A 12247-nucleotide genomic window follows, 5' to 3' on the forward strand; every position below is an offset into this window, starting at 1 on the left:
CCATTTCACTTTCTACACCAGCACGACTAGTAGCGCAGAGCAGAGTGATACTTTGAGTGAGAAATGACACATCCAAATGGAAAGGGTTTTCAATAAAGTTGAAATTCTCCTTGTGCTCATTCACGTCACTGAATCTGGATTCAAATTCCCCCTCAGCTCTTCCAAAACATCCGCAAATCCTCTGTGGCTGAAGTGGTGCTGCAGATAGGGGTAATTTGTGGTGACAGCTCAGTTTGGGGAAGTAAATTAATTCATGTATTCAGCATGTTGCTTGGAAGCTTATCTCTTCCTTGAAGTTGCAAGTTGAGAGTGTTCAGGTGACAGTTGGTGTCAGTCAGAAAGGCCAGCTGTGTGATCCAGTTTGGGTCTTCCAGCTCTGGCTCCCGTTTTTCTTTGTTGTCCAGGAAAGTGCGAATCTCAGGGAGGAGGCTCAGAAACCGTTCAAGCACTTTTCCGCCGGCCAACCATCTCACCTCACTGTACATCACTAAATCACCATACTCTGTGTTATAGTCCTCAACGAACTGTCGGAACTGTCTGTGGTTCAGCGCTCTGGAGACGATAACATTTACCACACGGACAACTATCTGCGTCACGTTTTGGAATGTATTATTTCTGAGTTTTGGTACCAGTGACTCCTGATGTATGATACAGTAGAAACTGATAAAGTTGGACATTTCTTCTCTTTTTTTCATGAGCCCAACTATCCCCTTTTGATTTCCTCGCATGTTAGGGGCGCCATCCGTGCACACACTTGCTAGACCTGACCAAATGAGATTGTTTTCATCAAAAAACACCAGAAGTGCTTTCAGAATGTCCTCACCTCTCGTTTGGCCAACAAACATAGTTTACTTTTGGGAACCTCGACCAAACACACAACTAAGCAATATCTGTCACATTGGTGCTTTCATCCACCGCGATGCTGAAACATGGTGCTGCTGACACTTCTGCACAGAGCTGGTCGATCACATCTTTGCCAATGTTTTCAATCCGCCTCATTATGGTTATTGTAAAACAAAGGATTACAATTATCCGGTTGGATAATTGTAATCCTTTGTTTTACAATAACTTTTCTTGAAATTTCCTATGCTCGTTTTGTATGCCTCGTACCTTTCTTTTTTCAAATAGGAGCACCTGTTGTCTGTCCACAAACCTCATCTCCAGCATATTCCTCTTGATTTGCGGTTGCACCAAAGCCAAATCTCCATTTTCCTCGTTTGTCACACTTTATTTCTGTCCACCTGGTGTGGAACTTTTTTTTTATAAGAAATCCATTTTACGTCTGTAGAAACACGTGCTAACGAGCATGAGATGGTGAAACTGTCACAATCTTGTTGTACTCGCTGTTGTTCACTCCCCCTTGTGTCATGTCTTGTTCAACTTCCTGTCCTTGGGTCCTCCCCTCTACACCACACCGTATTAGAACAAACCGACCAAGTATGGACCCAGCAGACGTCATGGACGATGAACTGTATGATTTGACTTTAATTTGTATTTTTGGGGAGTGGAAGAGAGCCCCCCTGTTGGAGGATTCGTCAGGCTACGGTTAGCAAAAAGAAATGGCTAAGAAGCCATGACTGAAGAGTCTTTTGCCCGAATGGCTCCAGGACTTTGTGGACTCTCCACTTTGCTAGCCTAACCCCGCCAATCATCCCGCTCCACCTCCGTCTGTGGTGACCCCCTCCTCCTGACCCTCACCATTGCTCCAGCCCCTGAGCCATTTCTGGGCACTCGCCTGGCCCTGGGAGGTCCTCAGAGTGTCCAGAGGACTTCCAGACCTCTGAGGAGGCCTGCAGCCAGGCAGACCCCCGTTCCTACTGCTGGGACGCGACAGACCCCCGTTCTTGCTGCCGGGCCGCGACAGATTCCTGTTCCTGCTGTCTGGCTGCGACAGACCCCCGTTCCCCCCCAGACTCCCGTCGAGACCCTAGTTCTCCCCCATACTCCCGTCGGGACCCCAGTGGTCCCCTATGTAATCCCCCATGTGCCTCGAGAATCCAGTGCTCCCCCTACACCTCGAGACCCCAGAGATCCCTTCGTATCCCGAGACCCCAGTGATCCCTTCGCCTACCGAGACCCCAGTGCACAATGTATCTACCTTGGCACACTCTGTCTCCACTCTGCCTAGGAGTTCCTGTGCTTGCTCTACGCAGTCAGAGAGCAGACTGATGTCATCCACATAGTCCAGGTCCGTTAGGAAAAAAGCGGGGTGTCGTCTCGACCTCCTAGGTGTTATTGTGAGGCCGAGTTCTAGCTCCTGTCCACTGATGGCCTTCCTGAGCACATAGTCTTAGGACTATGATGAAGAGGAAGGGGGCAAGGGTGCCCCCTTGCAACACCCCAGCCAGGATGTCAAACTCTTCAGTGTTGCCATCTGGGGTTACTACCTTTCCTCTTGTACATGGTCCCTATGGCCCGGAGTAAATTGGAAGGGACACCGTAGGCCTTGAGTATCTGCATCATCACGCCTCTGTGTATCGAGTAAAATGCCTTTTTGAAATCGATGAAGCACAGTACCGCTGTCAGGTTGTTCTTCTTAACCTCCTCGATGATTCTCCTCAAGGCCAAGATCTGGGTCACAGTGGTCCTCTTCTCTCGGAAACCGTTTTGGTTCTCTCTCAGCTGGGGGTCGATGGCGCTCCGTATCCGGTTCAGTATCATGCGGTTGTACATTTTTGCAATGACACAAGTCAGACTTATGCCACGGTAGTTGTCTGGCTTCGAGAGATCTCCGGACTGCACTGGGATGATGTTAGAGAGAGACCACATATCAGGCTGGCTGTTTGTCATAAGGGCGCGATTGCAGAACTCCAGGATGATGTCGTGATTCTTACAGACCTCTGGGGGGGATGCCGTCCGGCCCAGCATTTTTTCCCTGCTTCAGTGTGGATTTCACTTTGACAAACTCCCTGACTGTAAAGGGACCATCGTCAATAGTGAGATACGTGAGGACGGCAGATATCACTTCCTCAGGTCCATCCACTGTCAGGTGTGTTCCCAGGAGATTTCGGAAGTGAGTGAACCACAATAGTACACAATAGTTAAATAGAATAAAATAGAATACAAATAATATATATTTTTACATATATAATATATGTAATACTTATATATATATATACTATTTTTGTATATAATATAAGTTTGAATTTATATTATCTTTGGTTGATATAAAGTTGTAAAAGTGAATATTGCACATGGCAATGATAATTGCACAACAGTAGAATAATCTGTTCTTGGTGTGGTTGTCTACCAGGGGCAGTGGTGATTGTACAGTCTGACCACTGCAGGAAGAGAAAGGACCTACGGTATCTCTGCATGAGACACCGCAGGTGAAGCAGTCTGTTGCTGAAGGAAATTCACAGTGCGGACAAAGTGTCCTGGAGGGGGTGGGACATTTTGTCCAATAGAAATGACAGCTTGGCCGTCATTCTCCTGTCTCCCACCACCTCCACAGTGTGCAGAGGGTTCCACAGAACAGAGCTTTGCCTTCTTAACCAGTCTGTTCAGTGTCTTCCTGTCAGCAGCCGAGATGCTGCTTCCCCAGCAGACCACTCCATAAAAAATAGCTGATGCCACCACAGAGTCAAAGAAGGTCTTAAGGAGTGCCCCTTGCATTCCAAAAGACCTCAGTCTCCTCAGCAGATAAAGCCTGTTCTGTCCCTTCTTAAACAGAGCAGCAGAGTTTTAATAAGAAATTACATTTAAAAGGAATTACAACAAAACATTGAAACAAAAGAACATTCAAGTAAACATGTCAATTATGGTGGCTAACTTTAGATAGATATTATTGTGTACTGAAAATTACTGAGTTAGTGAGTTTATAACTCTTCTCTACCTGTGCTACTGCACAGATGTTAGGCTATCTTGTGGCAAACAAGATATTGGATATTGGTATTGAAATAAAAGACATGTTGACCAGTTTATAATAATAATTTTTAATCGCTTGACAGCCCTAATATATAATATAAGTATATACTTATAAATGTTTAGGTGTTTGTCCACAAAGACGGCAATCAAAATTACTATTTTTTAGTTTCTATATTGTCCTGGCCAGGTGGATCAAACAGACATACATTTTGGGCTGCATGTGGATCAGCGTGACGTAAATATTGTCATCTGCCAGCAGCCCACTCTCATGTATGTACGGTAATATGGATCCAAATTAAATAAACATGATTTAACATGGTAATTAGTGTGCTTCTGAGGTTCTGGTGGGGTATACAAGGTTGTATTTATAATATAATATGTACCGTATTTTCCGCACTATAGAGCGCACTGGATTATAAGGCGCACTGTCAATGAATGGTCTATTTTCGATCTTTTTTCATATATAAAGCGCACCGGACTATAAGGCGCATTAAGCGAAACAAAACAGTCAGATAAGTCAGTCAGTCAAACTTTATTAAACGTGTTCACAATAACTCTCAACATTGTTCAAACGTTAATGAGCGTATTCACAATAACTCCCAACCTTGTTCAGTTGTAACACGTAAAAAAAACAGTCTGATACCGCCAAATGGTCTTCTTTACTTGGCGCAGGTCATCTTCTTGCTTCCTCCACTTCCGTACCATTGATTCATTAATGTTGAATTCTCTCGCAGCTGCTCTATTCCCATGTTCTACTGCGTGACTGATAGCCTTGAGTTTGAAGTCCGCGTCGTAAGCGTGTCTCTTGACAGGTGCCATTTTGGCACAGGTGCCATTTTGGCACAGGTGCCATTTTGGCACACACACTGTAATATTATGGTGAAGCACAGTATGCATTACTCCGCGACGCGGACTACGGTAGCCGTAATGCTGCAAGCGGTGTGGTTTTGTAGTTTACCAAAGTCGTACTAAAACATTTTGACAGAGCGCCGTGTACCACACAAAATCGCTTCGTGATCAGTAACCACAACCAGAATTAATCCATATATAAAGCGCTCCGGATTATAAGGCGCACTGTCGCTTTTTGAGAAAATTAAAGGCTTTTAAGTGCGGCTTTTAAGTGCGGCTTTTAAGTGCGGCTTTTAAGTGCGGCTTTTAAGTGCGGCTTTTAAGTGCGGCTTTTAAGTGCGGCTTTTAAGTGCGGCTTTTAAGTGCGGCTTTTAAGTGCGCCTTATAGTGCGGAAAATACGGTATATGCAGATATGATAACATTGAAATGTGTCAAATGTGAAATCCTTTTTCATTTTTCATTCCAATTGCTTATACCAAAAGGAAGGAACGGGTTTGCATTACAAAAAATAGTATTTATTTGGACATCCAAGATCGATACGCATTTGGATCCTCCTAAATGCTGTCAAAGTAAATAAAAAATAGCAATACCCTCCTTACTCTCTAACTGTCTGTCTGTCTGTCTGTCTGTGTGTCTGTCTGTCTGTCTCTCTCTCTCTCTCTCTCTCTCGATCTTTCTCAGGGCTCACACCTGTTTTAATCGTCTGGACCTGCCTCCATACCCTTCATACACCATGCTGTATGAGAAACTGTTGATCGCAGTGGAGGAAACCAGCACGTTTGGCCTGGAGTGAGCCAGACAAGACATACAAGTCAACACTGCATCCCTTTCTGTGTGACAAAAAAGTTAAACAAAAAAAAGCAGCTCTCGTGGGCCAGATACCTGGATTATACTCAACAAAGTTTTTGGTCATGTGGATGTATGTCACTGATATGGTACTGTATGTTAGAGTCTCTCACTATGACGGCACCCATCACTTAGTACACCACAGTAGGACTACGGTTATTTTTCTATTAATAAACTCTAAAATTATATAAGTAAAAAAATAATAAAGTAAAAGATATATAGACAGAGACAAGCACCAAATGGAAACAGTAATGACTACTGAACAAATAATGCAAACAGTGCGCATACACAAGCTTCAGGTTTGCCATTTGTCACATACTAAATGAGAATTGGAGAAGTTCAGATGAATCTATCTATACATGGCTTTAAAGTATAATGCAGATTTTTTTTAAAAGCTCCTCAGAGGGAACAATCAAGTCTGCTTTCCTATCTGGAAAGCCTACAAGGATCATTATGAATCTTATCTGAAATGTGGTGGGCCAGTAGGAATGCCTGTGGATCTGAGACTGGGATCTAATGCATAAATTAATGGAAATGCGATGTAGCTTTGTGCCAGAAATCTCACATTTGAAGGCCTTAGAAGATCAGAAAATCATTTCAATCGTATCTAAAACTGTAACAATGTAAAGATGCTTGAAATATATAAATATTGTCTGTTTGCTCCAATCAGAGCTGCACATGAGCGAGGACTTTTTGGTAATTTGACAGCAGACAAAAATATATAGAGCTGCAGAAGTCAAAGCAACAAGAGAAAGAAAGGATGGACTACTTATTCTAGACAACTAAGCATTTGGGTCTAAATTCAAGAAATCATAGCAAGTGACGGAATTAAGGAATACTGCACTTTGCAATGTGATTACAAAAATAGGCTAAGGCTATCAGGATCACTATTCTTTATTAGCAGAAACAGGGACTAATGTGTTTTCAGATAATTCAGTGAGTCCAGGAAGATTCTTGTAAATTGATAAGAAAATAGGGCCCTAATTTGATCCTTAGATTACTACAATTACTGGGAAAATAGGACCCCTGAAGAGATACAAAAATTTCAATAATATTTAATCCAACCAAACATCCTTCCTTTTATACTCTCAACTATAACTATAGCAATGAAGTTTCTTTTTCAAGCAATTAAGTTTCTTTTTCCAAACAATGGCTCCTAATTGTTTGGAGACACAAGTGAACTGTGAAAAGTCTTTATTTTCCTTAGAAAATGTGTTCTGGCACACTGGAACTGGGGAAAGAGTAACATTAGGAATACTTGGTCTTGGGATACTTGGTCTAATTCAGATACACACTACTATCTGAATTAAAGGTAAAGGGTGAGGTATATCCCCTTAAATAGGTGGATCTAATGGGTAGTTGCAGACTAAACAACTACTACAATACTTTTGAATACTCAAGAAGTATGGTATCGTCCAGGAAGGCACCGTCCCATTCTCTGGCTCTCTCTGATTCTGTCCAAAGTGAGGACAGAAGCAGCCCTGCCTACCATACCTTTCTTGTTCTTCTCTGAATGGACAGCAATATTACTGACAAAGAACTTCAACATTCTCTCTAAGCTTTCTTGCTCTGCTATGCTTTCAAAAGCAGACAACTATCCCGTCCCTCCTATCGAAGTTGCCATCAATTCCAACACAAGGGCTTCTGGGATTCCTTCTGTGTAGAATGAAAGGTGGTCATATCAACCAAGCAAACAGGGAACATGATTCCTTGACGACAAAAAAATAAAACACTGTCTCCAGCTGACAAAGATGAGTAAGAATCATTTTGGACAACGTGGTGCTTCATCTTTCAGCATCTCCGGTCCTGCTGTTTGATTGGGAGATGCTTGTACTATTATTCTAATCCTCCACTGATGAACTTGTTCTATCTGACTGTGTCCTCCAACTCTTTGCATGGAGCAAGTACTCTAATATCTCAAACCTTTACTGTCTCGAACAATGTGACTGGTGCAAAGCAGCATGTTAAGGGCCTGAGATTATCAAATGAACAAATCTGGTACTTCTTGTGATGTGTAACAGGGGACCTTGGACCAATATAATAAATGCAATAGTTAAGAACATCACTCCAATGTGTTCCACAGTCTACCATGTTCTTTCAGAAAATGACCGACTCAGCATTCCTAGCCCCAGATGTCTACATCTGTAGTCATTGAGTAGTAGTAATTGAGGAGTTACTTACTGCCTCCGATGTGGCCTGTGGGGTTGGGGTGCTTACTTGTGCTTAAGCCTGACATAAGGAAAGTCCTGAATTCAGATATTTGCCTTGGTTCTTTTTTTATTAACAATGATGTGCATGTTCTCCTAGTGTTTGTGTGGGTCTCCTCTCCATAACACTAGTTAGATTCATTGGAGACTGATAATCCATTTACAATTCAGATAGCTATCTGATATAGAACAAGCTAAGTAGAAATGCCACCAAAAAGCATTAAAGGGATTGAAATACAACACATTTTATCCAGATGTTGAAAAGATATATAAAAGCTTTCATCTCTCAAAGCCACATATATTATCTTTACTCCTCCCAGGAGTACCTACGCAGTTTATGATCACAACCTCTTGGTGATCTATGTGATTAAAAGGGATTTTAAACATTAAAGTGTGTTTACAGGTTTTGGGGAGTTCTACTAATAGTTTTCACTATACGTGAAAAATGTTGTACAAAGGCTTTAAGTGTCTCCAGAGTGTCTAATAAATTTCATCAAGTGATGTCACTTAAGTTGGCGTCGGGTATGAAGTTTGAAAATAAAAGAAATCTTGTGTTCTGGAGTTAAAAAGAAGTGAGCTTAACAGACCACAATAGCAGAGGAGTGCCTCATCTCTGCTTGAGGCTAGAGGCTTCTGGCTACATTAGCCACTACTAGCATTATACACTTGACTCTCCGACTCAACTGTTGGCTAAGTGCTTTGGTTCCCTAACCACACATTAACCATAGTCTTATTTGCCATGACGACAATCTTTTCCTAACCTTAACCATACCGTAGTTGCCATTCGAGATATTGTACAAAATTACAATATTTTACATTGTTGCCATTGGATTTTAAAATGTTTTGTCATTGAGCGTTGTTATCTGGGCTTCAACAATCCAATATTGACATTTTTGTCTGTAAATGGGGTTAAGGTTAATGATGACCTTGAAATGGGTTAATTATACCCTTGAAATGCAAAGTGTAAATAAGGCCTAAATGAAAGATGATTGAAAGCATTCGTCTATTAGCCTTGAGAGATATACAGTATCCTTCCCGGTTATTCACCCAATGCATGGTGGGATAGGCTGCAGCTCTTGACCCTGAATAGGTGGGTGTAAGGAACAGATAGATGCCACCTATGAAATGTTTTACACAGGTCCTAATGTTTGACAGAATTTGGCCATTAACCTAAGCAGAAGGTCGGATTTCATGATATGATTTGACTTCACTTTTTCAAATTCATTTGAAAGAGCAAAATGATTTAGTACAGAATTTATTACAATGTGGTAATGACATAAACCACAGAAATACAGGATTTTGGCGTTTAGAAGTTTAGAGCACTAGATTTGTTAAATCAAATAAAAAAAAGATTAGAATGAGTCTTACCCTCACTGGTAAACTGTACAGGCAAGTCAGATCAGTAGTACTACAGACATCCTTAGCAGACAAACAGTATATTACAAACACACAAGGCTGTGATTTATGTTGCATCTTCACCGTCCCTTTTTCTATACAATTGTATTGTACTGTTATTTATACTGTATTGTATTTATAAGTAAAGGGAAGTCCTGAAGCTTTACTTCAATGTTTTGTTTGTTTGCCGTTTTTTAATATGTTGAGAAGCATCAGTCGAAGAGTCTGCCTTCTCTTTTGAAGCCTTTGAGTTTTGATGCGTGAATTTTCTATTGTCTATTAAGTATCTCTCTGTTGAAGAAATGTTTTACCGTGGAGTCTGTCTCTGTTTCCATTCATCTTTTTCTGGACGCATCATATAGCATCAGTTTCACTATTAACTATATAAAAAATAAAAATACATTTATTCCACATGGAAGATGCCACAGTATGTCATACATTTCAGAGCCGCATGTAAGTTTTGTATTTTAAACACATTATTTCGGAAAAGGAATGGTTACAAACACTCTCATAACACTGATATATAAGTGCATTGAAAGCAGCATTACATAATTATTTAAATAAGCTTTTGGAAGTAAAGAATTCTGAGGTAAAGGTAAGGTGCAGCTGTTTGGTAGCTTGTCTTTTCAAGCTATAAACTAAGGGATGTGTGAATGGCTGGATGGGTGGTGGCAACTTTGCTGGGAAGTGACATTGAAGCATGCATAATTTTTTGTTTCTTGTGTGTGTGGATTATACACATACTATATGTACATCATGTCGAAAGATATAGTCTTAGAATGGGTTGCTAAATATGAGTATTTAGCAACCCATTCTAAGACAAAGACAGCCTGAGGCTGTGCTATTGCTTCACCACATCATACAACTGTTAAATGAATGTCAATAAAAAGGCAACTTTGTTATTTTGCTGCTATTGTATATATTGTACAGACTGAAACTATAAAAAGGCATGAAGATTAGAAAAGTGCCATTCTCAAGGTCTCTTCTTCATCTCACAGGGTCAATTCTCTTCACAGGGTGATGGTGAGTGCTCCTCTACTTCTGTGAAAAAGAAAAACATTTTGTCAAAAGAAATCCTAAATGCCCTACTGGCTTGTTTTTTTCTGGGGTTTTCAGCCACATTTTTTAAATTATATATAAAGAAGAGGAAGACGGGGTTCTTCCTTTGTGCCTGTTACGGCCACGGCCAATGCCGTCTGCATTAGTTATCTGTGGGGCTTATTATGTGGATGTCTGCACCTTGTTTCCCTATTATGTATGCATATTAGGATGTATGACCCCCGCCCCTTAATCAAGGGGCGTGGGAGGAGAGGTATTAATACCTCTCCTCCCACCTTGGCACACCTTGGTTGTGATTGGCGCGTACCTGTTCCGGTCCACCAATCCGAGGCAAACTGGAGAGACCAGAATGCTTGGCCAGCTCTACAGTCCGGCGGTGTGTAGTCAGCCTACGCACATGCATTTCTGTTTGGTCCGAGACTGTCATGCTCTTATATTGTATATTGAATGTTGCATATTGTGTTTCGTGTTTCGTATTCTGTGCCAGCTGTCCGCATTGTTTAGTTGGGACAGTTTTCATAAAAGCCTTATTTTTCTGCAATTTTTCTTTGTAAACACCAACACAGCTATTATTGTTTAACATTTTAATCAAACCTTTAAATGAACAACTGAACACAGAACGAAAGATCTTAACATTATGACATTTTAGATAAAAGTCAGTGCTTCTTTTCCGGTTTTCGCTCATTTTTTCACTTTCTCCCGATGCACTTGCATTTAAATCCGACTCCCTCGTCTCTCTCTGCCTCTCTTTGTGTACCTGACCTGTACCACTGCACTCGCTGTCTTTGGAGTGTCTGCCCCCTTCCTTCTTTCACATAATGGTATGATCCTAGTCTGTCCTCGCATGTGATTGGACGCAAGGTGTGCCCATCAAAGTAAAGTAAATAATATACATTGAGTTTTAGCCTCTTACCGTGTGCGGGCCCAGCAGGAGTTTTATTGTGCCATGTACATGCTGTGTGTTTGTCTCTCTGTCCAGATTCAAGAAGGACATCTCCATGGAAGACCAAACCGTCCTCTTGGTGTCAGGCAGGAACTTGCTCCTGGAGGTGCAGGGAGTATGTTGATATGCCTCATCCACTGCCTGAACATCTTCATACGGCTGTTCAATGACCTCTTCCTCTGGCCTCTTTTGAGGTGGTAGAGCTGGCGGGTTCCTCTTCAGAACCATCCTCCAAGGTATTGCGTCATGCAGCCTCCAGATGCTCATTTTGTATACCTTTGGCAGTAGGAACTGTGACTGGATCTGCAGTTTCTGGTGATCGGACTGTGCCATCTGCATATCCTTCAGCCTGACATTTTCAACTTAAAAAGAAAAGAAAAAAAGTCATCAGTAACAACTACAACTACACTCAAATAAGTGTGCCCAAAGACACACTTGCATATGGTGAATGTCAAAGTCAGTGCATTAAAACACGCATCCTGCAGTTAATATGTGGAGTTTTAAACACGACAAATCCATAATTAAACTTTAGCATCCATTTGTATTATTAATCAAATCAAATCACATTTATTTATATAGCTTTACTTAAGTTAAATAAGTAAAAACTCTAATATAAGTTAGAGCTTTGGTGTTATTTAATGAAGAGTCAGAAGTGTTTAACAGAACTAAATCAATTTCAGGTGAAAGGACAGATAACTTGCAGCCACATGTGCTACCATCACGTGTGTCAGATGACCACGAGTACCAAGAAACACAAGTCATTTATATAAATTAAATGTATTATTATTATACAGTAGAGCTGCCCTCTGCTCCTCCAACGGGCCGTGAGCATGGCGTTAATAATAACAATTGTCAGGTAAATTAATCCACATTGGAAAGACTATCATATGTATTTGTTTACCTCAATCAATATATATATATATATATATATATATATCTACACTACGAATATGTTTCTCTGCAATTATGTATTTTCTTCACTGAGTGTATTACAAACATAATAGGGGCACTTCCCCTTTAAGAGAACAGGTCAACAAACCATTACTTCCTGACTGCTGACGGAGGAGCGTGTTGGCGCCA

At 41.2% G+C, this 12247-nt stretch overlaps 1 protein-coding gene across 1 annotated transcript in view; it reads left to right on the forward strand.

Moving 5' to 3' along the window:
* Positions 1-10067, forward strand: part of hecw1a (HECT, C2 and WW domain containing E3 ubiquitin protein ligase 1a) — a 98161-nt gene extending 88094 nt beyond the window's left edge. The window contains exon 32 of the mRNA XM_029458263.1: positions 5399-10067. Within this exon, the coding sequence (XP_029314123.1) occupies positions 5399-5510 (112 nt within the window). The 3' untranslated portion in view covers positions 5511-10067. The remainder of the gene's footprint in view (positions 1-5398) is intronic.
* Positions 10068-12247: the final 2180 nt, after the last annotated feature.

The sequence above is a fragment of the Cottoperca gobio genome, chromosome 20, assembly GCF_900634415.1.
Source record: "Cottoperca gobio chromosome 20, fCotGob3.1, whole genome shotgun sequence".
Classification (NCBI taxonomy): Eukaryota; Metazoa; Chordata; class Actinopteri; order Perciformes; family Bovichtidae; genus Cottoperca; species Cottoperca gobio.